This window comes from Nerophis ophidion, linkage group LG26 (genome assembly GCF_033978795.1).
Source record: "Nerophis ophidion isolate RoL-2023_Sa linkage group LG26, RoL_Noph_v1.0, whole genome shotgun sequence".
NCBI classification, from domain to species: domain Eukaryota; kingdom Metazoa; phylum Chordata; class Actinopteri; order Syngnathiformes; family Syngnathidae; genus Nerophis; species Nerophis ophidion.
Window position 1 is genome coordinate 25,047,898 of NC_084636.1, and position 27,432 is coordinate 25,075,329.

Below are 27,432 nucleotides of genomic sequence, written 5' to 3' on the forward strand. Positions count from 1 at the left end.
AAAAGCTTATCGACTACTGACGACAAAGGCAGACGTGCGCAAATTTTCAGGATTTATGCAGATCCCAAATACAGATCAGCAGGTAACAGAAGGTAAGAAAAGTTGCTTTTGAATAATATTGCGAAACAAAATGCCAGATAATATGTCTCACCTTATGCATACACTATAATAATACTCGTAAGTTTAATGCGCCGACGATCCATCAAGCGGTGCGGCTTCATAGTTTACCAAAGTCGCACTAAAACATTTTAAAAGATTTTAAAGCGCCGCGAGTAATGTTTTATATTTTCATAAAATGTTGCTGTTGCTTACTTGAGTTATATTGCCATCGTAGTGTTGTCTCCTGTGTTTGACTGCCATCTACTGGTCACACTTATCATTACACCTTGTACCAAATAAAATTGCTTCGAGGTGGGCAAGCAAAACCAGAATTATTCCGTACGTTGGGCGCACCGGGTTATAAGGTTCACTGTCGAGTTTTGGGAAAAAAAAGGATTTTAAGTGCACTTCATAGTCCGGAAAATGTGGTAATAGTTTAATTAGACAACCTTGCCCCCATTAATGCCTTGGTAAATAGTAAGTGCCACCCCAGATACAAATTACCCTCTGTCCGAAATTAATCACACTATCTATGACTTGCTTCGTTAATAGCACCCAATATGCTAGCATACATTAGTAGGCAGGCTCAGTGTATGTTTGGGTCATTGAATTTTCTTTTCATGAATTAAAAAAAAAAAAAAAAGATTGGTTTATTTGATTTTCATTTTAAAATGCAAAAAATAAAATTTGAAAACAAAGTGTTACTTTTTGCTGTGAGAGACTATGTTTACGCCGCAGGCCAAAGTGTGCCAAATCGGATTTTTTGGAAATCCGATTTTTTCCCTGCTGATTTTCTTTATCAGACTCCAGTATAAACGCAAACGCACCCCAATGTGGCCTTGACGTCACTTGCATGCGCAATTCGATGAAATAAAAACAAAGGGGGTTACTCTGATTATGTAATTGAACAAGGAAGCACTACTAGGACTACTACTTTGCAGAATAAAAGTCGCCACACCTTGAAAATTTATGTTTTTTTAAACTAGAAAATAAATTACAGCAATATAATGTATGAATAAATATATATGTAGCGTAATATATTTGAAAGGGATCTAATCTTTTTATGAGGGTTAGGTAGAGGAGACATGGACATCAGCGGGGATCAATGTTAGCTTTATTTTTAAACTCGTGTACTTAAACAACTTACGCAATGTACGTAACATGTAAGCAAATATGCCACAGCACACACGTCAATTTCGGTCCTTTAGCAATCGCTATTTCTTTAGAATCAAAGTATGTATGTACGTATGTATTTAGTGTATGTCTTTATGCTCTCTTTTGATGCACCAAAAATTTGGCCACCAAAAAATACTTTGTTCATTGTAACCGGATGTTGCAAAGACGTATCCCCTTCCGCTGGCAGGCCTGCGCAAACAAATGACGTAGCTCGCCCAAAGATGACATAAAAATCCCAATCAGGTCGCATTTTCCTTTTATACTGATCCAATGAGATTCAAACTACATCTTAAAGTGGCCCAAATATGATGTAAAAAAATCAGATTTGAAGCGCTTTGGAGCATTTAGACTGGAGAAAAATATCCGATCCGTGTCTGCACGTCAATTAGATTTGATCCAGATTAGATTTGGTGTGCAGTGTAAACAGGGCAAAAGAGCCTAACTACATCTAAAAAAATAATTAGATTTTAATTTGATACTTAATGACACACATTTTAATCCCGAGCAAACAGAAACAAAAAAAAAACAGACTAAAGCGCCAATGACTCTGGCTAACATGTCGTCAAAGACCTACACAGAAATAATTTTAGACATGGCACGAGGACATCTAAAGAAATCTCTATGCACATATCAACAAAAACAGAAAAACGGACAAAAACGGATGTTTTTTTACATTCCGACACAAAAACCGGAAGTAGCGATTTAAAAACAGAACCGCGGACTTGCCCGTACGAAAAAAATACTTTACGATAGTGATGTGGGGTGCGTGATCAAATCATTTTTTGCCTTTACTTTTGTGTATTGTGTGTAGATTTCTGAAAATGTTAGTCCTCGTTGTGCCATGTCTAAAATCATCCAAAGACATTTAGCCATGCTTTGTTATTGAATTTTCTTAAATAAATGAATGTCAAATAAATAATGAATATTCCTTATCAAATTATACACTAAAATAGAGGATTTAATTAATCCAATGCAATTGCATATGAACTAATGGTGACACATTTTGTGTGACAAACGCTCCTTTTTAGAGCTCACTATGTATGTCCTAATTTGTGCGTACGTACAAGATTCATGCCATAACTCACCATTTTGTGACAAAGTCTTGGAAGTCGTTAGTGAATACACCAAGTGGCAGTTTAGGAGGAGGCTGAGAAAGAAACAAAAATTAAAAGATAAATACAAATGCTAATACATGAAATTGTTACTTTGTGAATTGTAAGACTGGTGTGTCTTTTCAAACCTCATTTACTATGTAGTCCAAAAGTTCAAAGATGGCCATAGCAGGTCTACTGTCCATCCCATGTCCTGTTTGCAGCACATATGCAAATGAAATCCAATAACGCTCTCCAAGCTAGTACAGCACGGTAAAATATGAAAAAAAAAAGTATTTTTTTTTTCCCCCACCGCTTACAGGCCTCCCTGGTGGTCTGGGCTTCTGCATGTTGCTGTGAGGCTCTCCCTCGCTCCCGTCCAGAACAGCCCTTCCGAAGATGCCCTCCAGTTCTTTGGCATCTGGCGGGGGGATGGGGTAGCGGCCGATCGCCAGCTCCACCAGGGACAGGCCCATACTCCACACGTCGGACTGAACCGAGTAGTGAGTACCCTGCAGTCTCTCCGGCTGTTGAGGTAACACATGATCCATATATCAAAGGGACAGAATGTAGAGGAACAGGTGGGGTGTACAAAACGATAGACGCTAAGATTATTAGTCTATATTATTTCCCTGTGTTTTGTCCTTTTGCTCTCACTCCAATTGCAACTAAGGTTGCAGAAACCTAACCATATGGAAAATGACCGCAATTTCCAAAACTTAATTTAGAGTTTCTTTGGCTTGCATTGTTGTTGTTTCGGTTATTTCCAATGGTTTTTTTTATTGTTATAGTTAGTGGGTTGAAATGTGACAACCACAAAACTATGTAACATTATGGATATAGTCATAACTTTTTGAGTCACTTGGCAGATGAACAAATGGACATGAACACAATTACATTTGTCCTTCATATATGGCTGTAAATCAGTTCCGGACATGGATGCGATAAATACATTTCTGCAAAGGAAGAATCCAACCATCCATCCGGCGGTGTGGGTGGGGGGAGGGAGACTCTCAGGAGGAAGGCAGGGTACAATTTGGACCAGTCGCCATCCCATCACAGGGCCAACACAAATACACAACCATTCATATTCACGTTCACACACTATGAAGGGCCAATCAACCCATCCCCAGGTGTATGTCATTTATCATAAATCAAATATCTTCATAGCTATAGCATAAACACCTGTTTACGACCTTCTAAATAAATTATTCCAACATTATGACAGCCCCTTAAACATGAAATAATACCCTTTAGTTACCTTGCCACTCATTTAATCCTTTATAGCAGTGGTCCCCAACCACCGGGGCCGCGGCTCGATGGGTACCGGGCCGCAGAAGAATTTTGTATTATTATTATTTTTTTATTAAATCAACATAAAAAACACAAAATACACTTACAATTAGTGCACCAACCCAAAAAACATCCCTTTTTCATGACCAAAAAATAAATAAATAAAAAAATGAACTCCCCCCTCCCCCCGCCGGGCCGCGGGACGAATTATCAAGCGTTGACCGGTCCGCAGCTACAAAAAGGTTGGGGACCACTGCTTTATAGTAATGCTGTCTGAGGCTGAGCCAATCAGTGGTCACAATACTGAATAGCCCGCTCTGATCTATTTGGTCTCTAGTGTGTCGTACTGATATTTTTAGTTATTTTAGTCATCTAAAAAATAAAACATTTGAAGTCCAATGCAGCAAGGGACGACTGTATAGCATTTCATTAAATATAAATACTTTAAACATTACTTTTGTTGTGTTTGTTGTTGTGATTTAGTTTCAATACAAAAGTAACTTCCCTCTACTATCAGTCCATTTGCAAGTATTGTTTAACTTTCTCCAAGCTTGTAATTGGCTAAAAAGTTGTTAGGGTAATTGGATATTTGTTAATCACATTTTTAATTCCAATGGGTAATATATAAGTATAGGGCAATTGTTTGTTTTTGGACTCCACAGAGGGGAAAATATTTTAAAGGCCTACTGAAACCCACTACTACTGACCACGCAGTCTGATAGTTTATATATCAATGATGAAATTGTAACATTGCAACACATGCCAATACGGACAGTTTAGTTTACTAAATTACGATTTTAAATTTCCAGCGGAGTTTCCTGTTCAAAACGTTGCGGAATGATGACGCGTGTTTGTGCAATATTGGTTGGACGGGACATATTACCCGAGCACCACTTGCGGCTAAAAGACGTCTCTTTTCATCGCGCAATTACACAGTATTTTGGACACCTGTGTTGCTGAATCTTTTGCAATTTGTTCAATTAATAATGGAGAAGTCAAAGAAGAAAGATGGAGGTGGGAAGATTCAGCCTTTAGCCACACAAACACACAGTGTTTCTTTGTTTAAGATTACCAGAGGTTAGCTTTACTATGGATCAGAGCGGTCAAGCGAACATGGTTCCCGACCACTTGTCAACCGGCAGGCTTCGGTGAGAAAATCGTGGTAAAAAGTCGCCTCTTACCGGAGATCAGCGGAGCTTCTGTCCTGCTGCAGCTTCGTGACTTCTCTCAGAGACTGGCGTCAACACACACGTGGACACACCCCTCCGACTATCAGGTACTATTTAACTCACTAAAACACTAGCAACACAATAGAAAGATAAGGGATTTCCATAAATTATCCTAGTAAATGTGTCTAAAAACATCTGAATCGCTCCCAATGCAATCGCCCTTTTTTTTAAATTTTTTTTATTTTTTTCTAATCCTTTACTCTAAATTTCCTCATCCACAAATCTTTCATCCACGCTCAAATTAATGGGGAAATTGTCGATTTCTCCGTCCGAATAGCTCTTGCTGCTGGAGGCTCACATTATAGACAATGTGAGGATGTAAGGAGCCCTCACACCGGTGACATCATCGTCTGCTACTTCCGGTAAAGGCAAGGCTTTTTTTATTAGCGACCAAAAGTTGCGAACTTTATCGTCGATGTTCTCCACTAAATCCTTTCAGCAAAAATATGGCAATACCGCGAAATGATCAAGTATGACACATAGAATGGACCTGCTATCCCCATTTAAATAAGAAAATCTCATTTCAGTAGGCCTTTAAAGCTGTTATTTTATGCTAAAGTGACAGAAATATGTTTGTAGAGTCGGTTAATGAGCACCAAATTTGAGAATAATGTCATGTCCTTCATTCCTTTGCTCTCTTTTTTGAAGTAGTCACTTTTTTTTAATTTTAATAGAACGACACAAAATGAAAAAACCTTTTCCTCCCATGAACATGGTAGTACCTCTGACTCTCCCCGAGCTAGGTGGGCCTGCCAAGTTTATACACCCACTACTTCACAAAGGACAGTTTTGTAAATTAGTGTGCACATCTTAAAATAAAGGCACAAATTCGTCTATCAGCTACAGACAATGGGAACTGTACGTTTGATCAAGTTGCTGATCTTCAGCGACTACCATGCGCGATGTTGCTGTCAAAATGTGACTGTAATGTTAGCATTGTAGCTCATACACTGTAGCTATAATAGTGTTCCCACTCCTTAAGAGCGATGGGCACCGAATCTCGCTTTCATAACGGCACCGGTGCTGATTTACACAGCAGTAACTTGACCAAAAAAAGAAGCAGCTGTCGTTGCCTTATTTCGGTACTAAGTGAATGAAGACTCAGTCACCTGCAACAAGTGCTCAGCTGTGATATTGTGCTAGTAACATTTTGTAAGTAATGCAGAGTCCCGACAGAAGCACACAGTGTCTGACGATCATCTTAAGCTTTATTACCGACATTAACATGTCAACAGCAGCCCTTATAACGCTGTTAGCACGGCAGCGAGCCTAGCCAGTATCCACAACAACAACACAGCCATTCTTCATTATGCACCATTTAGTGAGCGAGGATGCATTCAGGAACACCCGGAATATTAAGAATTAAACATTACAACTCAAAAATGTTTTTGCCCGTTCTGTATCGTTGCAATATTAATGAACATTTCTTGTAGATGTTATTACTTTTGAATGTATTACTTAGTTATCATTTCGTTTATAACATTGAAGTATTTAAATTAATAATATGTTCAACTTGAATGTCACAAAATGTAATTAAAAAAATAAAAAAATTAAATTATATATATATACATATATATATATATATATATATATATATATATATATATATATATATATATATATATATATATATATATATATATATATATATACTGTATATATATATATATACTGTATATATGGGATGGCGACTGGTCCAAGTTGTACCCTGCCTTCCTCCTGAGCGTCTCCCTCCCCCCACCCACACCGCCGGATGGATGGTTGGATTTTTTAGTACCGATTTGGTCCTGGTGCTGGTTAACCTGTAAACCAGAGTTACTGCATTGAGATTGTAAAATTTTTTAGTTGATTAGAATTATTGTAATTATATATTTTTTTATATTCACCATTCAATATTTCCACAAATTTAAATGTCTTTAAATACACATTAACATGTATCCAATACATTGTAATGTACCGTATATTACCAAATAAACGCCCTTGGGCAAATAACTACCCATGTCCTAGTAGCCGCCCGGGGTCTAACCCCATTTTGTGAATCAACCGCCTCTTCCTAATAACCACCTATGTCCAAATAGCCGCCCATGGACTGTTATTCGCATAATTTAGATTGAAATCATATTGACTTCATTAAGCCTAATTTATTAGCTAAAATGAAAAGCAAAAGTGCAGTAATCCTGGTAATCACAGTAACAGCAGACGCGTGGAGTCCTGAGAGTTACATGACAACCAAAGGCTTAACGAAATCTGTGCAGTGATGGCTTATGTTACGTGGGGATTCTGGGTAATCAACATATTTCAATGGGTCACCGCATATAGCGTAACACACACACAACAACAACAACAACAACAAACCCTCGAGGAAAAGTTTCAACATGGCAAGCAACAATAGAAGTGAGTTGAATGAACAGGATACCGGTACATCACAACTGATGGACGGGAATAGTTTAAGGGGGAAAAAGAACAGAAAGTTTGACTTAAAGTTCAACCTAGCGGAGCAGAATTCTGGTTTGGCAGCGGCCAGGCAGTTTAATGTTGACCCAAAACGTGTAAAAGAATGGAAACAAAAAAAGGGAGAACTAATATCTCAGTCGGCAATCGATGGAAAACGGGCTCGCTTATCTGGTGGAGGTAGGAAGAAAGTGAGCGACGAGCTTAATGCTAATGTGTCAGCGGATACATTACGTTAAATGGGTTGTACTTGTATAGCACTTTTCTATCTTCAAGGTACTCAAAACACTTTGACACTACTTCCACATTCACCCATTCACACACTGATGGAGGGAGCTGCCATGCAAGGCGCTAACCAGCACCCATCAGGAGCAAGAGTGAAGTGTCTTGCTCAGAACACAACGGACGTGACGAGGTTGGTACTAGGTGGGGATTGAACCAGGGACCCTCGGGTTGCACACGGCCACTCTCCCACTGCGCCACACCGTTCATGGACTGAACCACCGTGTGTCCCGCAAAATGATCCGCATTAAGGCCAAAGAGTTGTATGCCACCGCGAGTGACACAAGAGACACCGGGGTGGTGTTTGGTGCAACAAGTGGCTGGCCTAATCGATTCCTGTGTCGGAACAACTTTACACTCAGGAGAACAACTGGACAGTAACCATTGTAACCAAATAATGGCCTGGTGCAGGCTGGTGCAAAAATAAATAAAAGCCTTGTGCAAATAACCGCCTGCTTCTTTTAAACGCCTGTCTCCAAAATCGATTTTGTGAAATAAACGCCCAGGCTACTATTTGGTAATATACGGTAATTCAATTATTATTATTATTATTTCCAGCTAACAATTAGGATGCCAGTTGTCAGCTAGTAATAAGCGCAGCAGTTTCCAGCTAGTAGTTATTGTGCTGGTTGTAAACTAGCGATTAGAGCGCCTGTTGCCAGCTAATGTTTATGGCGCTAACTGAGAGACAGCAATTAATGCGCCAGTTGCCAGCTAGTGATTAGTGTGCTCCTTGTCAGCTGGCGATTAGCGAACCAGTTGTCCGCTCACAATTACGGGTGCTGGTTACCGGCTATCGATTAGTGCGCAAGTTGCCAGTTAGTGATTAGTGTACTCCTTGTCAGCTGGCGATTAGCGAACCAGTTGTCCGCTCACAATTACGGGTGCTGATTACCAGCTTACGATTATCGCGCAAGTTGCCAAATAGCTGTTAGCAATGCTATACTGTATTATTTGCACAATAACAGCGTATCTTTAGGATCAGTTTGATGTAAAACTAAATCACAATTTTAGTCGAGGGTCCCTGCTCCTTCTCGGGATCAGTTTGAGGGTTCCTGGCCTGGAAAAGGTTGAAGACTCCTGATGAAAACAATACACATCCCTACTCCTTAATTACAATGTTGTATCAGATAAATAGCACTTAAGTCGAACAAAGCTAGATTTTGGGTCAACAGACACGTGAGACTTAAAATAGTTGAAAACAGTATAATATGGAACCTTTCAAATATTTGTGTACTACATTGAGCAGATAGATGTCCATGATAGAGAAGGGGACCGAGGGAAGCAAAATAACACGGCGAAAGAACACAGTTGCCGACATATGTGCCAAAGAACGCTCTCCTGGGCATGGCCCTCGCCTCTTGGCAGGGGAGTGAGAAGAAGGTAGAGGAGGGCGGGGCCCCTCAAGCAGAGGCAATGTGAGAGAAAAATAAGGGAAGGAAAGTGGGGCTGGGGCCAGAGGAAACGGGGTGGGGGCGCAGAGCTGACTCACCGACATGTAGGAACGCGTTCCAACAAAGGAGTTGGCCATGGAATCTATGAGCTGGCCGCTCACTCCAAAGTCGCACAGCTTGATCTCCCCACGAGAGTTGACCAGAATGTTGGAGGGCTTCACATCTATGTGGCAGGCAAGTGGGTAGGGGCATTGATAAACAGACACTTATTAACTCACATACAGTATACAGTACCAGCTACTTTTGTTTGGATTGTACAGGAGGAAATGTCACAAATAAATCCACTGCTCTAAGAAAGCTTCCTGATTTTGTTGTGTAGATTAGATTCAATTTTACTGTCATGGCACAAAGTACAAAGTCTTTATGATACCAAAGGGTGCAAAAACGAACCAAAAGTCAAATAGGCTGTCATAAGTGGAACTGGGGCTGGGCAACATATCGAGTTTGTAAGATATTTTGATATATTTTTAAACAAGATATGAATTAGGAAAATATTTATATAATTTATTTCACGTTAAAATGACCAAACACTGCTTATTTATTGTGTTCCTTGTTCTCACCCGCTTCTCACACTCCATGACTTACTAATCCTCTCCCCTTCCTCCTTCCAAGACGTGCTTGCATGTATAAGAAAATCCATGATTGGTTGGCTGCTTACTTTGACGAGTCACGATTGGTTGACATTAGGGCAAAACATTAGGCACAGGCCAATCAGAGGCAGAAGGGGAAATCACAACAGACATCCAAAATGACAGAGACGTAGAAGAGAAGAGGGAATTTTCAAGCGGGCGATTTATAAACTAGTGAAAGAGGGATTCTCTTCTTTAGATTGTTATTTTAGCAATGTAGCCGACGTCCAGGAAAACCACAATGTGTCTATTTGCCCACATTTGGACAAATGTATGCGTCTGGATAAAAACATTAATTTGAGTTGTTTACCATGTAAGCCCAAATCAAAACTCTTCTCGTGTTGCCAAGCCGGGCAGATTTCGAACAAGAAATGCTGCCAAAAATGTATGCCGAAGTGAGGAAGATCAAAGTTGCACAATTACGTCAAGTCACAGAACCGGGCGTGTGTGACAGTCCATTACATCGTCGACTGGGAATTAAAAAGTGCCTGTCTGCAAATGTATTTTGTTATCTGAGTTTGATGCGTTTTGTATCATTTGCAGAGCTCTGCTATTTATTTTACATAGAAAGTATATTTTTCTATTTTACTATTTTATTTATGTTATGTTATTGTTAATTTATTTTCTGTAGTGTATACCCGTCTTGACTAAGTTGGTTAATAAAAGTGCCACTGAGTGTTTACAGTTCAGTTGTTATTCACTTAAATTTCAATGAATCTCGCTCAAAAATTAATATCTTTTTATGTATACTTTCACCGGAAAGTATATCAAGATATTTATCGAATATCGAGTTTAAGTAAAAATGTATCGAGATATACTCTTTCGTTTTTATCGCCCAGCCCTAAGTGGAACAATGTTAAAATCGTACACTTCCGAGGTCCTGGAAAAATGTCTCTAAAGTTGTTCTTTTTCTCTGGCTTTTGGGGAAAAACATTCCAAACGAAGTGCCTGTCCAAGCATTTTGTTGTGTGTTTTACGATGTTTATTTTCTTTTTACTTTTGTGACAACTGACAATGTTTATCAAATATGTAACATGAGAACCATCTTCTCATCGTACCTTTTGACAACTCAAAGAAAGGTGCAATGAACAAATCTCCACGAGCGTTGTAATGTGTCGTCAAAGTAAAGGTGAAACCTTTTTGCTTTGGTTTACAGGGGGGGTTAACTTTTTTTAAATTGATTAAAAACGCAATTTTAATAAGAATTTTTTCATTGGTCATATGGTTTTTTCCAAGGCTGATTAAAAAAACCCTCATTCATTTACTTTTATATATTGTCGTCATTAGGGTCACAGGTAACTAATTTTGGGCAACAGGTGAGTTAGAGGGGCAGCACGGTGCCAGAGGGGTTAGTGCGTCTGCATCACAATACGAAGGTCCTGAGTAGTCCTGGGTTCAATCCCGGGCTTTCTGTGTGGAGTTTGTATGTTCTCCTCGTGACTACGTGGGTTCCCTCCGGGTACTCCGGCTTCCTCACACTTCCAAAGACATGCACCTGGAGATAGGTTGATTGGCAACACTAAATTGGCCCTAGTGTTTGAATGTGAGTGTGAATTAGAGATGCGTGGTTTGTGGTCACAACCGCGGTGTCCGCAGATAAACTGCGGGTCAGGCGGGTGACATGATGAAAAAATAGATTTTAAATAGATTGGGGCGGGTGGCAGTTGAACCAATTCGGAAATATATATACATAGTTAAATGTTATGTTGAAGAGGTTCATTTAGTCTACTGACGAGTATTTATAAATGGTTGATTTTTGTAGGCTAGTAAGGTAAAGTGTTGTACCTAACAACACTTGATGGTACAATCCATATAACACGTCACAGACAACGTCACGCTAACATCACGTGACACCTCTGATGAAGGCTGCAGAAGCAAGGTAGCCGAAACTTGTCAGGTACAACACTTTACCTTACTAGCCTATATAAATCAACCATTTATAAATAGTTAAATGTTGTTACCCACATATGAAAAACGAGCAGCTCTCTTTGAAACAGTATGTGGGCATACTTTTATTTTGAAGTGTCTCGTTTGGTCTGTCGACGGATGTAATGAAGCTACTTCCGGGTATTAGTACACATTTTTTAGATGCAATGAGAAGGGAGAAAGAGAACCACTGATCGTAACAAAGACTAAAAAGTGTCACAAGGACTTTAAGCATTTGGGCTATAAGAGCCAGAAGATCACAATTTCCTCCTAAAAGAAGCATGCAGGTCAACAAGGTATTTGTTTGTCATTTGTTGGTATTTTACTTGGTAAAATGTTTGATCCACATGCTTTGCATGTTATTATTTTTACGTTTGTAACGTGCTTTATTTATTACAGTTTTCACGGTGAATTTCAAGGGAAAGGAAGCCTTCATATAAATCAGTTCAAGAAAGCCATTGTGTCTGTGTTATTTGGAGGGAGTTACACTTTCTAACCTCACTAATGCCTTGCATCGTCTATGTTAGATATATAACAATGGGCGGGTGGCGGGCAGTTGTGGTTTTGATAAAATGTTGGTTCGGGTGGATGGCGGGTGGATGACTACTATTGTGATGCGGTTGCGGATGAAATAATTACCTATCCGCTAGGGATGTAACGGTACGTGTATTTGTATTGAACCGTTTCGGTACGGGGATTTCGGTTCGGTTCGCAGGTGAACCGAACGACACGGACATATAATTAGCGTATTGCACGTTGTGTAAACAATGCACACCGAGGCACCATGAATTAATTTACGTGGACCCCGACTTAAACAAGTTGAAATACTTATTGGGGTGTTACAATTTAGTGGTCAATTGTACGGAATATGTACTGTACTGTGCAATCTACTAATAAAAGTTTCAATCAATCAAAAAAAAAACAACACACGGCATGCTAGCAACGACTGGGCTATGATAGACTGACCACACCTCCTCTTTTCACGGGATATGTCTTCTTTGTGGAGCTGTCCAGGTGGAGTTTCTTAAATGCCTCAAATGTCCGGCATTTTAAGTTATGGTTGTGTGTATTTTCAATGTACGTTCAGGGTTAATAAGGGGTTAACAAAAAAAAAAGTGGTGCACACAGCGTTAACATTTGTAAGGGAGGGGCAGAGACAGAGAGAGCGAGAGAGTTATGATAAACGCGCATGCGTCGCCAGGCTCTGCTTTTTATCCTTTGACTAATCAGATTTATTTTTTTATTATTTATAGCAGGGGTTTCAAAAGTGTCCCTGGAGACTATTTGCGGCACACAGCTAATGTTTTAAAGGCCCAAGGCACATTCTAAAAATACTATTCAAATAAACAAAAACATAAACGAAAGTGAAATAAAAAATCTTAAAGGCTAAATGTAATTTAGAAAAACTCGCAACGTTTACTAATAAAACAAAGCTGTTTTTTTTTTCTTTCAAACTGTCATTGTTTAAAACATAATATTGAATCAAAATCAATGTTATTATGAATTATTGACCTATCCAAGTTTCCGATTACTTCACATCAAATATTCCACTAAGAAAATTATTTTTGGTGGAAGATTTAGCAAATTTGTTTAAATAAGTAATCAAAAAATGTATATTTTGTTTTTTTCTTACTGTACCGAAAATGAACCAAACCGTGACCTCTGAACCGAGATACGTACCGAACCGAAATTTTTGTGTACCGTTACACCCCTACTATCCGCGCATCTCTAGTGTGAATGTTGTCTGTGTTGGCCCTGCGATGAGGTGGCGACTTCTCCAGGGTGTACCCCGCCTTCCCCCCGATTGCAGCTGAGATAGGCAGCAGCACCCCCCGCAACCCCAAAAGGGAATAAGCGGTAGAAAATGGATGGATGAAAGATGAGTTAGACCTTAGACGTGCTGCCAGTTGATCCCAGGGCAGATATAGAAAAACAAGCATTCACACACAGAACGTAACGCCTACGTAAGCACAGGGAGAACCTGCAAACTCTAAACAGATAGGTTCCAACAGGCATTTGACCCTCAAACCCCTGACTTCTTGGCCAATATGCTAACTGCTAGGTCAATAAAGGGGTCATATTATGCAAAACCATTTTTTCTTACCTTTTGAAACCTGTTTTATTGTATTTGGGGTTCCCATAACTCCTGAAAATTTAAATCCAAAACATGGAGGCCTGGCAGAGATATCAATAAACCACTTGTTCTTCTTTCCAAATGACCCGTTTGGAATTTGAGATTCTAGTGACACAGTTTGCCTTAGTTACATCAACATACTGTATCTCCATATATGCTACAGGTTTATCTGAAGAGCTTTGCGCATTCAGTTGTAGTCCAAAGTTGTAGTTATTATATTCCTTATTTTTCTCTATCCTCTTGTCGTGGGGCAGACTGGCCTGTACATGCACATGCATGCTAAGACCCTCTACTGTTATCATTTCTAATACAATGTAGTGTGTAGTTCAAATTAATATCTATCAGGAGACTACTTATGGCAGCACTAAAACCTACAACATGGCTGACGGGGTGGAGACGCAGTTGAAGAGTGTTTGGCCTGGTGGTGGGCTTCGGGACGTAAATAAGACCACCCACAAAAGGGCACATTCTGAAGAGACAGTCAGAATGCGGCTTGAAGATGGTCCGTAAAACCAAATCTGTGCACAATTTGGATCAAAGACCCATCATTACATGTTATGTAGACCACAAGGAAGTGTTTTGAATGTAGGGAAAATAACATGTATCAAAGATTACAGAATATTCACAGTGGTTATCTTATTTTTACACTTGTATCGCAGTTAAGAATTAAATGTTAATTCTAAAATACACACAAGTCTTATGACTATAAGAATTATTGATTTTTTTTAATTACTATGGGAAAATAAGTTTTGAAATTCTAGTCACCAACATTTCGGACAATAAAATAGGGTACTAACTAAAGTGTACTTACAGTACATTATTAGCTCAATATAATTACAGTTGCACAGTAGAAGACGGTGTGGCTCGATTGGAGTGCCAGCCACCTGAGGGTTCCTGGTTCCGCAATGCCAGTCACGTCTGTTGTGTCCTTGAGTAAGACACTTCACCCCTACTCCCAAAGGGTCATGGTTAGAATGTGTCTGTGAATGGGTGAATGTGGAAATAGTGTGAAAGCGCTTTGAGCACCTTGAAGGTACCAAGGGGCTATGTCTACACTAAGCCCGATAACCCCTTAAACGAATAATTATTTAGCCAAAGCCCCGATTCAGCCACGCTAAACCATCGTTTAAGGTTCGCCTCCTTGGATATTTTTTTACACAGCTAAGTGCGCCGTGTATTTCTTGAGTCACCGGCTCTTAGCTTTGTATGGATTCATCGATCGTTTACAATCTGAGTTCGGAGAGAAAGTGACGCCAGAAAGACCGCGCACCACACAGGAGGTGACGTCAGAAAAAAAGCACCACAGTCAGCTTCATAACAACCTATTTCCACTAGGATGTAAACACTAGAAATATGGAGGCGAGTCGTTCAGACATGCACATGTTTCTCCTTCCTCTACATGTACAGATGCTTGTGGAAATCACACATGATTATCTTAAGAGAAAGTGATTCCAGCTATTTCGGATATAACACTTCTCAGACTGCAAGACAACTTTCAATGTCCAGGTCAGTTGTGATTCTACTTATCGAAAAACTTTGTCCATTTGTCGAAGGAGATACAACGAGAATGCGGGCTCCCGTGGATGTGATAAAAAAGGTAGCATGTGTACGAGGGAAGACTACGGAACACATCGAATGCATTTGGACTGGCAAAGTAGACTGTATCAGTTATTGTCCGCCATGTATGTCGCTGACTCTACGTCTCGGTTCAGAGTATATAAAGTCACCAAAAACGAATGGACAATGAAGGTGAAGGCAAAAGAGTGAGGAGTGTCCTGACCAGACATCTAGATCCCTAGACTGACTGATGTAAAATGTTCTTTATCACTTTGTTTACTTTCTCATGTCCAATAAAGATTTGATTAATTAATGATGGCTCAGGTGTGATTCACTACAATAGGGCCCCAAAGCGCACTGGATTCCAGTTAATTTAAATACCACAACATTTGGATATTGTTCAGATAAGTTACATTTAGTTTAAGAACTTGCACACAAAGCAACATTGAAGGTGACTATGACGTGCGCATTTTCTGCGCATGCGTACTAGGTCGCGTTGCGCCGGCGGTCTTAAACGACCACCACCACCACACTTATGCTTGTCCACTTGTGTGGACGAGCATAAGGTTAGGTGGGATTTACCCTGGATAACTTAGTGTGGAAGGGGCCTGAGTATCCTCTGAAGGCCTTTGTGGCCACATGCATGGACATCACCTTTTAGCTCTTATTTAAAAAATTGTGTACACTACTAAATGGGGGTCTTATGCTGACATATGGACACTTATACTGCTATCTGGTGGTGTCAGAAAAGTCAAACATGCAATGGAATTTGGAAAAAAAAGTGTATATATAAAAATTAGCACGTCACTACACATGAAGTACACGTTTATTACTTATGGACTAAGTACATCATATAAAAAGATGATTTTTAGTTTTTATTTGAATTAAATGGTAAATGGTAAATGGGTTGTACTTGTATAGCGCTTTTCTACCTTCAAAGTACTTAATTAGGGTCCAATAAGCCCTAATAGCAAAGAGAAATAAAAAAACTCATGTAAACAAACAGCCTCGGCCTTAAGAGGGTATACGAGCTATACAAGTACAACCCAGTTACCCATTTAGAAAGATTCAGTAGGGTAGAAATAATTACGTACATAACAGTGCCAAATCACGCCTTGCCTTTTGTCGTTTGAGGTGTGACTCTCCAAGACAAATAAGGGAGTGACTGACAAAAGAGACGGCATTTAGGGAGGGGGGGGGACGCTTTTTTCCTTTGAGGTGTGACTCTCCAAGACAAGTAAGGGAGTGACTGACTAAAGAGATGGCATGAAGGGAGGGAAGGGCGCACAGGGTGAGGTTGTTCATAATCATATTTGAGAGGCTGTAATTACCGCTGGAGCTCACAAACAACTCTGTCTTGGAGTACCACTGACCTGAGACACTTCATTTGCTAAGATACTGTCCCAATAACCCCTAATATATAAAAACACTATAGTTACCTCTGTGCATGATCTGGTGCTTCTCTCGCAGGTATGCCAGACCTCTTAAAACCTGGTGAAAACAATAAACAAGAGGTATATTTGACACATACTAGTATGCAAGTCACATGTCATAAAATGACTGCAATACATACAGCTATGCTAACTTTCCCAAGGATTTCCTCTGGAATTTTTCGGGCCTCTTTTAGAACCTGGTCCAAGGATCCACCATCCTATTGTGGAGAAGACACATACTGTTCTGTTGAAGAAATAGGACAATCATTGTCGCGTCTCACCATGTGCTCCATACAGATGCTGATCTCGCCGTCACTGTAGAAGGCGCCGTAGAAACCCACAATGTACGGGGAGTTGCATTCATGTAGGACTTGCAGTTCTCTGATGATCTGGTTCCTGATGGCCGGCTTGATTTCCAAGTGAATCAACTGAGACAGGGCAGGATGGATGAAGGAGACTGAAATAGCTTACAATTAAACATGCCTGCATTATCAAAACTAAAGAAGCATTTGCGAGTCCTGTGAAGGCAGCAGAATGCCCTCAGTGAACCCCTTCACATTCCTTGCAAAATACTACAGAATAACGGTTATCATGACCAAAATGATCAGTTATCATAATCACGTTATTGTTGAATGTGCTCAAAAAGTACTTATACACACAATGAAATATTTTCATCAATTAGTTTTTTATATCACTAAAATAGACTGAAAGAAAACTCACTATATTGCATGTTTTATGTTTCTTATGCTTCACTGATAGTGTATTAGTCTTAGTATTTTATCTGTTACCATGGCTAAGCATTTATTGTTTTTAAATATTACTTTGTACTAGAAGGAATATTTGGGCACCTCACGATTCGATAACGATTACGATTTAATTAAAGATCGATTATTGATTCATTTTTAATTTATGTATATTGATGCAGTTTTACATTTCTTTTTGTTTCACAAAATAAGCGTCTATCAACAGCAACTTTAAAAAAAACTGCGCATTTGTAATAAGAAACAGTCAAATTAATTCTCACGTTTATTAAATTAATGGAAATGTGTGCAAAACTGGAACATAAGAGCCTCTTTATAAAAGAGAGGGTCAGATCGCTCCGTGAGGTTGCTTGCTGCAGTCAGCCACATTTTAGAACTGTCTGCATTACTTTATTTACAATATAAGGGGGCGTGGCTCGGTCAATGTGACGTCTTCATATACTGCATATGACATAATTTTGATTTGCAATGATGGATATATTTTCTTTAAAAAGGCTAAACAAATGTTTTATGTGTATCTAAAAACAAATTAGTGTTACTTATTAACAATATCATTAATTATATAAACATTTCTTTTCTTATATCATCAGAATCACAATCACAATCAGCTTTAACACAAGACATTTGACTTTCTAGACTGTGCTCTTTGTTTAATGCAGTTTCTATTGTTGTTTATTGTAAAAGTTGCACAGGCTACGCTTTATTCTGCCCTCCCTGAATGTTGCAATTGAGTTTTGCCAAATATGTAGACAGTCCTTTGAATTATATTTGGAAAAAAATAACTTAAATTGTTTTGTTGATAGTCTTCACAATAAAGTCACTGTCAAACTAACCACACTAAAGAAAGTACATTGTATATACAAATTAAGTGCAAATACACATAGGAATCATGTTAGATTAATAATATAATTTGGAATTAACTGAAAAAAGCAATACAATTATGCAGGATGGCTATCTTAATATTAACGTACAAGGGATTAGCGCATAGACAAGCTAACTCAAATTAGCATGGACAATCGCAGGCACATGTACTGTATATAAACGGTGAATAACCCTAACATTCATATCTATGGACAATTTGCAGTCTCCAATGAGGCTAACATCCATATTTTTGGAATGTGGGAGTGCACACTCCACTTGGGGACGTCCAAACGGTGGTTCAAAGACACACATGACAGAGTAGAAGTTAAATTATTGTTGATAGTAATGTCAAAATAATTAGAGTAGTTTACACAAGCTTGAACAAGAAATGCATTTATCAGTTTAAAATACCTTTCTCTTCAATTTTCTCTACTTACTTTTGCTGGGTGTCAACTTACTTTCGGTGTGCGATCAACTGCTGACGAGTTACTGACAGGCGATTTAGATGCACGTTTTTTTGTTTTTTTTCTAAATAAAGCAACAAGGAACATTTTTATTATATTTGAGCTGTTTTTCAAACTTATTATAGCCAATAATACATAAATAGACTATATACAATACGTCCATTGTTACATTATATCCTTTAAATTAGTTTTCATGTTAAAAAATGTTATCCATGAAAAATAAATAGAAAAACCTATTTTGAAGTTGTGGCGGGATTGGTCTTGCCGTGGCGTTGCCCTACGATCGTTTACATGTAGGGTATACCTTGGCGTGTAAAGTTACAGAGGTACTTAGAGATGGATTATGTTTACATTTTGATTTTTCAGCCGTCCATTGAGTAAAACGATTTTTCCCCTGCTAGTTGCAATCATGTAATCAAATCTATTAAGGGTTGCTGCATCAAGAAAAGTACAGAAAAACACTACTAAATTATTATTAATTTTTGTTATTAAATATTTTTGATTACAACTTTCGTCTGATGTTATTCTCATAAATATATTTTTGGGGTAATATCACGTTATTCTTAAAGTAAAATTACAACTTTTATCTAATCTTTCAACCTTTTTCTTGTACAATTCCAGTTCTTCACAGACCACTCTCATGTCTGCGAATATATTTGATCTTTTCATGACACTTAAATATAATTGCCACTTTCTCCTCACAATATTACATCATAACTTTTTATTTTAGTCAGGTAACTTTACTTTTTTTCTTAAAATTGTACAAGTACATTATTTATGCAACTTAACTTTTTTATTGTTTTTCTCCCATTGTTGCAACTTTTTTTAGCAGCATACACCATTTTTCTTGAAATGTTTTACCTATATTTGTAAAAGAAAGCTCCTTTTCCTTATATAATTGCAACTTTGTTCTTGTAAATCACATTCCGTCATTTTCCGATGCTATTACAATATTCTCATAATAACACGCTTTCATAGTGATAATACATTTTTTTCTTTTAGTTTTACGTTATTCTGCAACACAACAACTTTAATCACAATATACTTCTTTTTGTGTGTTTTTTCTTTACACCTTTTTCTTAATTGCAGGGGTGCCCACACTTTTTCAGCAGGCAAGCTACTTATCAAACCCCCATTCGAGCTGATCTACCACATACAGTGTGTGTGTGCGTGCGTGTATATATATATATATATATATATATATATTTATGTATATATATCTATATATATGATGTTTTTGTTAACATGTTAAAGGTGTTTAATAAAAATACAAAGATGTTTAACGCATATAGAAATTATTTCTTCAAGACAATAATACAAGTTGGTGTATTAATTTATTCTGATGACTTGCATCGTAATCAGACAGGATTTACAGTAGTGCCGAGTTCCACAACTTCAAATTTACATTGTGGAGGGAAAAAAACTCCTCCTCTCTTTCAAATACCACGTGGAAGTGGTTGTTTTGAGCTTTTTATTTGTCCAGCTTCCATACTCGCTTTTATAAACTTTACAAAAATACATTGGAGTTAACTCCGTAGCTCTGTAATTTATGTGTGCTCGTTTTCTTAGACCCTTATATTGTTCGCGTAGACAAGAAAGAGCATCAATTGTATTGTGAAGACAGAATCTGTGCAATCGATCATTAGAATTTTGATGCCCGCTACAGAGAGAGTCTGGCAAAATGTGCTTCTGGCGTTCCTGCCTGTCGTTTTTTTTTCTTCATACTGAACTCGCAGCAGCCATCTGACAAGATCTTCGGGTGCCGTGAATGCCAATCAAATGAAAATTGATGAAGGCTAATTTTAGGCCTTTTTTTTTTTCCAATTCCTTGCAATCGGCCGACACCCTCCACGATCAAATGTTAGCTCGCGATCTACCTAATGGGCACCACCACCCCTGATATATTGTAAAATTCCCAATTTTCATTCATATTGTCATATTTTTCCTGAAAAACAGTACAACATGTTTCCCGTAACGTTACAACTTTTTCTTCATAACACTACAACGCTTCCATAACAATATAACTTTTTTCTCAAAATACTGCATTATTACTTTTCACTTCATTCCTGGCAACATTACATTGCTTCTGCAACTTTTTTTTCTCATTTCTTTCACATCATTACAACTTTTTTTCTTTTCTGCCATTTTTCTCATAAAGTTACCACTTTTTCCTCGTAAGATTATGCCACTTTTCTCAAAACGTTAAAGCTGTTTCTTGGTGACAATAACCTTTCTTCTCTTAAGTCTTCTTTTTTTACCTCACAGTATTACATCAATCTTGAGTAATTGAGACAACTTTTTCTTCCTGTAAGATTAAATCCTTGCAACATTACATTATATCTGTAACTATATTCTTTTTTATTGGCATTCTCACATCATCACATCTTTTTTTCTATTAACATTCCGACATTTTTCTCACAATGCTGCACTACACATTTCCATATCTTAGATGGGACCTATGAGGATTTTTGTCTCTTCTGACTTACAAATATTGGTACAATGTGAGGAACTCATTGAAAAATGCCTTCGACCGTTGTGTTTTACTATATTTTTTTTTACATAATGTAGACGTACATATTTGGACATTAAGTATAAGCTATCTGCTTCATACTGTGAGAATATAATGGCTGTGGCCAGCAGCAGAGTGTCTTATTCCTTCTCCACAAAATACATTATACTGTAATTATTTTAAGCATGCAACTTTCTTCTGAAATTTTTCTTGCAACATTACAATATTTTTATAACTTTACAACATTTTTCTGTTACATTATTTCACCGCTTTTTTTTTAGGAAGATTACATTACTCTCACGATGAATTTTCTTGTTACAATTTCTTTCCTGTAATAGTATTACTTTTTCTTGGAATATTGCAATGTTATTCTTCAAACTTTATGATTTGTTTTGTTATTAGTAGCCTCTGACTGAATAAAGAGGATCATCTATTTGAGTTGAGCACAAAGACAAGGTCCAATGTTCACCTATGATAAATGAGCGTTCCTTCTCACCTTACGAGCCATGACCAGACCCGACGGCTTGTGACGGACTTTGTTAACCACCCCTCCATTGCCGGCACCCAGCTCGCAGATGGGGTCGAAGTCCTCGTCCTTGAGCTCTCCCACTTGGGCTTTCTGGGTGAGGAAGGCTTCCAGTCGTTTCTTTTGCTGCTCATCCAGATCCAGCTCTCCCAGCTTCTTCTGTAAGGCCTCAAGATTTGCTCTGGGGAGAGAATAGCTTTGCTCAGAACTTGATCGTGGGTGCACCATCCACTGTTATGTACTACGGATAAGCGATAATCAGGCCTAAATTTTTACTTTTTAAGGTCAAGGCAAGTGTTGCCTTAAAGGAAGGCTCATATCTTATGGCACCAAGGCAAACATTATTTTCTTTCAAGGCAGGGGCTCCAAAGCATGACGTGTGTGTGTATATATATATATTGAACCAAGGACCCTCGGTTCAAATCCCGGCCGAGTCATACCAAAGACTATAAAAAATGGGACCCATTACCTCTCTGCTTGGCACTCAGCATCAAGGGTTGGAATTGGGGGTTAAATCACCAAAAATGATTCCCGGGCGCGGCCACTGCTGCGGCCCACTGCTCCCCTCACCTCCCAGGGGGTGATCAAGGGTGATGGGTAAAATGCAGAGAATAATTTCGCCACACCTAGTTTGTGTGTGACAATCATTGTTACTTTAACTTGGTAATTTAACTTTAAGTTGATGATTACTTCTATGTGTAGAAATATGTATTTATAATTGAATCACTTGTTTATTTTAAGTAAGTTTTTAATTATTTGTATATCTAAAAACTTCGATCCGCTTTGAACTGAACTCTCGCGGCTGTGTTGGATCCACTATGGATTGAACTTACACAGTATCATGTTAGACCCGCTCGACATCCATTGCTTTCGGTCCCCTAGAGGGGGAGGGAGGGGGGTTGCCCACATATGTGGTCTTCTCCAAGGTTCTCATAGTCATCATTGTCACCGACATCCCACTGGGTGTGAGTTCTCCTTGCCCACTGGATGTGAGTTTTCCTTGCCCTTATGTGGGTTGTTCCGAGGATGTCGTAGTGGTTTGTGCAGCCCTTTGAGACACTTGTGATTTAGGGCTATATAAATAAACATTGATTGATTGATTTTTCCAAATAGTTAAAGAAAGTCCACTAAAAATGAGCAATATTTTTGCACTGTTACACAATTTAATAAATCAGAAACTGATGACATAGTGCTGTATTTTACTTCTTTATCTCTTTTTTTCAACCAAAAATGCTTTGCTCTGATTAGGGGGTACTTGAATTAAAAACATTTTCACAGGGGGTAGATCTCTGACAAAAAGGTGAAAATCACTGGTTTAGCTAACCCTAATAAAGTATATCCATCCATCATCTTCCGCTTATCCGAGGTCGGGTCGCGGGGGCAACAGCCTAAGCAGGGAAGCCCAGACTTCCCTCTCCCCAGCCACTTTGTTTAGCTCTTCCCGGGGGATCCCGGGGCGTTCCCAGGCCAGCCGGGAGACATAGTCTTCCCAACGTGTCCTGGGTCTTCCCCGTGGCCTTCTACCGGTTGGACGTGCCCTAAACACCTCCCTAGGGAGGCGTTCGGGTGGCATCCTGACCAGATGCCCGAGCCACCTTATCTGGCTCCTCTCGATGTGGAGGAGCAGCGGCTTTCCTTTGAGCTCCTCTTGGAAGGCAGAGCTTCTCACCCTATCTCTAAGGGAGAGCCCCGCCACACGGCGGAGGAAACTCATTTCGGCCGCTTGTACCCGTGATCTTATCCTTTCGGTCATGACCCAAAGCTCATGACCATAGGTGAGGATGGGAACGTAGATCGACCGGTAAATTGAGAGCTTTGCCTTCCGGCTCAGCTCCTTCTTCACCACAACGGATCGGTACAACGTCCGCATTACTGAAGACGCCGCACCGATCCGCCTGTCGATCTAACGATCCACTCTTCCCCCACTCGTGAACAAGACTCCTAGGTACTTGAACTCCTCCACTTGGGGCAGGGTCTCCTCCCCAACCCGGAGATGGCATTCCACCCTTTTCCAGGCGAGAACCATGGACTCGGACTTGGAGGTGCTGATTCTCATCCCGGTCGCTTCACACTCGGCTGAAAACCGATCCAGTGAGAGCTGAAGATCCCGCCCGATGAAGCCATCATATATATATATATATATATATGTCCATCCATTTTCTACCGCTTATTCCCTTTTGGGGTCGCGGGGGGCGCTGGCGCCTATCTCAGCTACAATCGGGCAGAAGGCGGGGTACACCCTGGACAAGTCGCTATATATATATATATATATATATATATATATATATATATATATATATATATATATATATATATATATATATATATATATACATATATACATGTTGTGTGCCCTAAAACAGAAGAAAAATAGGCAGTTTTGTTGCATTCTGATAATAAAAGAATAGTACTCACTCCGATGCAGCACCAATGGTATTAGAAGTGGCCTGTCCTTCTCCTATGGGCGTAATGTTCAGCGGAACGGGTCTTCTTTTAGGAGCCATCTCCGAAATCAAATAAAAAAAAATTCTAAATCTCAAAAAGGGTCTAAAAAAAGTGTTGAGGAAATGTCTCCTTTTTTTCTCCCTCGTTGTAAATCAAGAGGATCGACTCAGGGTGGCTAGCCGGCTAACGTAAGCGAGTGGATTACCAGGAGCATGTCAGTCCAATGCTGGGCTAAAACGTAACATTACGACGTGTTCTAATCAGAAATGTTGTTTTTAAATGGTATCTAGAGAATTAGGAGCGAGAACATTGCTATTTGTATGCTTTTAGGAGGTTCTCGACCTGCTAACTAGCATTAGCCACCGAGCTAGGTCGCTAGTAGCAACTACCGGAAATAGTCAGCAGGGAGACCCGACACGTTTTTTTTTTTTAATTTCTTTTGTAATTTAGTTTTTTTTTGTTTTTTTTACCACCGGGAGTCGTCTGGCGTCCCCACCCCGCGTCTTTCAGATTCGGGCAATTGAGAGGCGTGCAGCACCGCTTAAGGCTTCTTCGAGCGTTGCTCCGTCAATGCAGGAAGCAGCCGGCCTGAGTGACACCCACTACGAGAGACATTCGCTCCTCCGAAAGCATGTCCTATGTTTTTTTTTTTTTTACTCCCAATTAGCTTTTTTCACTGAATATATTAACAAAATAAAGAGTTTAACAATAACACCCCGCAGTGTAGAAGACGTTTAACTATATCATCACCACTTAGTTGATCTGCACTGGTCAAGGCGGTGTGGCATTTACTGCCATCTAGCGGCGGCGTCGGAGTAATGAAGGTTTATGCACATTCAGTACTGCCATAATCAGGGGTGTCCAAACTTTTTCCACTGAGGGCCCGCAGACTGAAAAATCAAAAAATTGCCGCCGGGGCACTAATTAATTTAAAACCTCTTCTCACTCCTGCGCTTACCAAAGGCATGCGGTAAAAGTAAGCATGCGCTAAATATTTTAAAACCTCTTCTCACTCCGGCACTTACCAAAGGCATGCAGTAAAAATTTGAGTGTGATGTAAGCTTGGACGTTAAATCCTACTGAATAGCTCTTGATCTTCTTCCCTTTATGCGATTTCAAATTACCGGTATTGAAATCAGCCTCCTCCATTTTGAAAATGATGACAGGGGAAGTGTCACTCGTGACGTTACGAGTTTGACCAGGCGGTAATACTAAGCATGCGCTAATTATTTTGCGAAGCGAGTTTGACCCGGCAGTAATTCAAGGCAGGCGCATACTATATGCCCTGCGGCAATTCAAGGAAATACGGTAAGTGAAAACCTCTTCTCACTCCTGCGCTTACCAAAGGCATGGAGTAAAAAATTGAGTGTGATGTAAGGATACCATCCTGAAAAGCACATTTAATTAAAAACAATTTAATAATGGTTATTATTTTCAGCACCGAAGGCTTGGAATAACCTACAAGGAGAGCCATTCGCTCCTCCAAAAGCAAGTCAAATGTTTTTTTTTTTTTTTTTTTACTCCCAATTATCTTTTTTCACTAAATATATTAAGACACAAAGAGTTTAACAATAACACCCCGCAGTGTAGCTCACGTTTAACTGTATCATCACCACTTAGTTGATCTGCACTGGTCAAGGTGGTGTGGCATTTACTGCCATCTAGCGGCGGCGTCAGAGTACTGAAGGTTTATGCACATTCGGTACTGCTATAATCAGGGGTGTCCAAACTTTTTCCACTGAGGGCCACAGACTGAAAAATCAAAAAATTGCCGCCGGGGCACTAATTAATTTAAAACCTCTTCTCACTCCTGCGCTTACCAAAGGCATGCGGTAAAAGGAAGCATGCGCTAAATATTTTAAAACCTCTTCTCCGCTTGGGATGGTTTCCTGCTGGCTCCGCTGTGAACGGGACTCTCGCTGCTGTGTTGGATCCGCTTTGGACTGGACTCTCGCGACTGTGTTGGATCCATTGTGGATTGAACTTTCACAGTATCATGTTAGACCCGCTCGACATCCATTGCTTTCCTCCTCTCTAAGGTTCTCATAGTCATCATTGTCACCGACGTCCCACTGGGTGTGAGTTTTCCTTGCCCTTATGTGGGCCTACCGAGGATGTCGTGGTGGTTTGTGCAGCCCTTTGAGACACTAGTGATTTAGGGCTATATAAGTAAACATTGATTGATTGATTGATTCTCACTTACCAAAGGCATGCAGTAAAAATTTTAGTGTGATGTAAGCTTGTAAGTTTAACTGTATCATCACCACTTAGTTGATCTGCACTGGTCAAGGCGGTGTGGCATTTACTGCCATCTAGCGGCGGCGTCAGAGTACTGAAAGTTTATGCACATTCGGTACTGCTATAATAAATGGCTTCAGAATCAGAATCAAAATTAAAAAATACTTTATTAGCAGACAAACATTACAGGGAGACAGAACAGGATCGCTGACGGGTCTGCCAACTTCCGGCGCCCCTTACAAAATAGGTGAGATACAGGTAAACAATGGGGGTGTGGTGTTTTTTTAATTTTTATTATATTTACTTACTTATTACTTACTTAAAGGCCTACTGAAACCCACTACTACCGACCACACAGGCTGATAGTTTATATATCAATGATGAAATATTAACATTGCAACACATGCCAATACGGCCTTTTTAGTTTACTAAATTGCAATTTTAAATTTCCCGCGAAGTATCCTGTTGAAAACGTCGCGTATGATGACGCGTGCGCGTGACGTGACAGATTGTAGCGGACATTTTGTTCCAGCCCCGATCCCAGCTATAAGTCGTCTGCTTTAATCGCATAAATACACAGTATTCTGGACATCTGTGTTGCTGAATTTTTTGCAATTTGTTCAATTAATAATGGAGACGTCAAAGAAGAAAGATGTAGGTGGGAAGCGGTGTATTGCGGCTGCCTTTTGCAACACAAACACAGTCGGTGTTTCCTTGTTTACATTCCCGAAATATGACGGTGAAGCTTTACTATGGAACAGAACGGTCAAGCGAACATGGATCCCGACTACATGTCAACCGGCAGGTTTCGGTGAGAAAATGTTGGTAATAAGTCGGCTCTTATCCTCAGACATGAGCGGAGCTTGCGTCGTTC

The 27,432-nt window shown here is 39.5% G+C and overlaps 1 protein-coding gene across 1 annotated transcript in view; it reads right to left on the reverse strand.

Annotated features, from left to right (window-relative positions):
- Nucleotides 1-25,094, reverse strand: part of map2k2a (mitogen-activated protein kinase kinase 2a) — a 28,052-nt gene extending 2,958 nt beyond the window's left edge. The window contains exons 1-9 of the mRNA XM_061888559.1: nucleotides 24,291-25,094; nucleotides 21,846-22,056; nucleotides 17,036-17,182; nucleotides 16,895-16,972; nucleotides 16,761-16,812; nucleotides 9,114-9,238; nucleotides 2,680-2,893; nucleotides 2,516-2,580; nucleotides 2,361-2,422 (exon numbers count right to left, since the gene is read on the reverse strand). Of these exons, the coding sequence (XP_061744543.1) occupies nucleotides 2,361-2,422; nucleotides 2,516-2,580; nucleotides 2,680-2,893; nucleotides 9,114-9,238; nucleotides 16,761-16,812; nucleotides 16,895-16,972; nucleotides 17,036-17,182; nucleotides 21,846-22,056; nucleotides 24,291-24,379 (1,043 nt within the window). The 5' untranslated portion in view covers nucleotides 24,380-25,094. The remainder of the gene's footprint in view (nucleotides 1-2,360; nucleotides 2,423-2,515; nucleotides 2,581-2,679; nucleotides 2,894-9,113; nucleotides 9,239-16,760; nucleotides 16,813-16,894; nucleotides 16,973-17,035; nucleotides 17,183-21,845; nucleotides 22,057-24,290) is intronic.
- Between the last annotated feature and the right edge of the window lie 2,338 nt (nucleotides 25,095-27,432).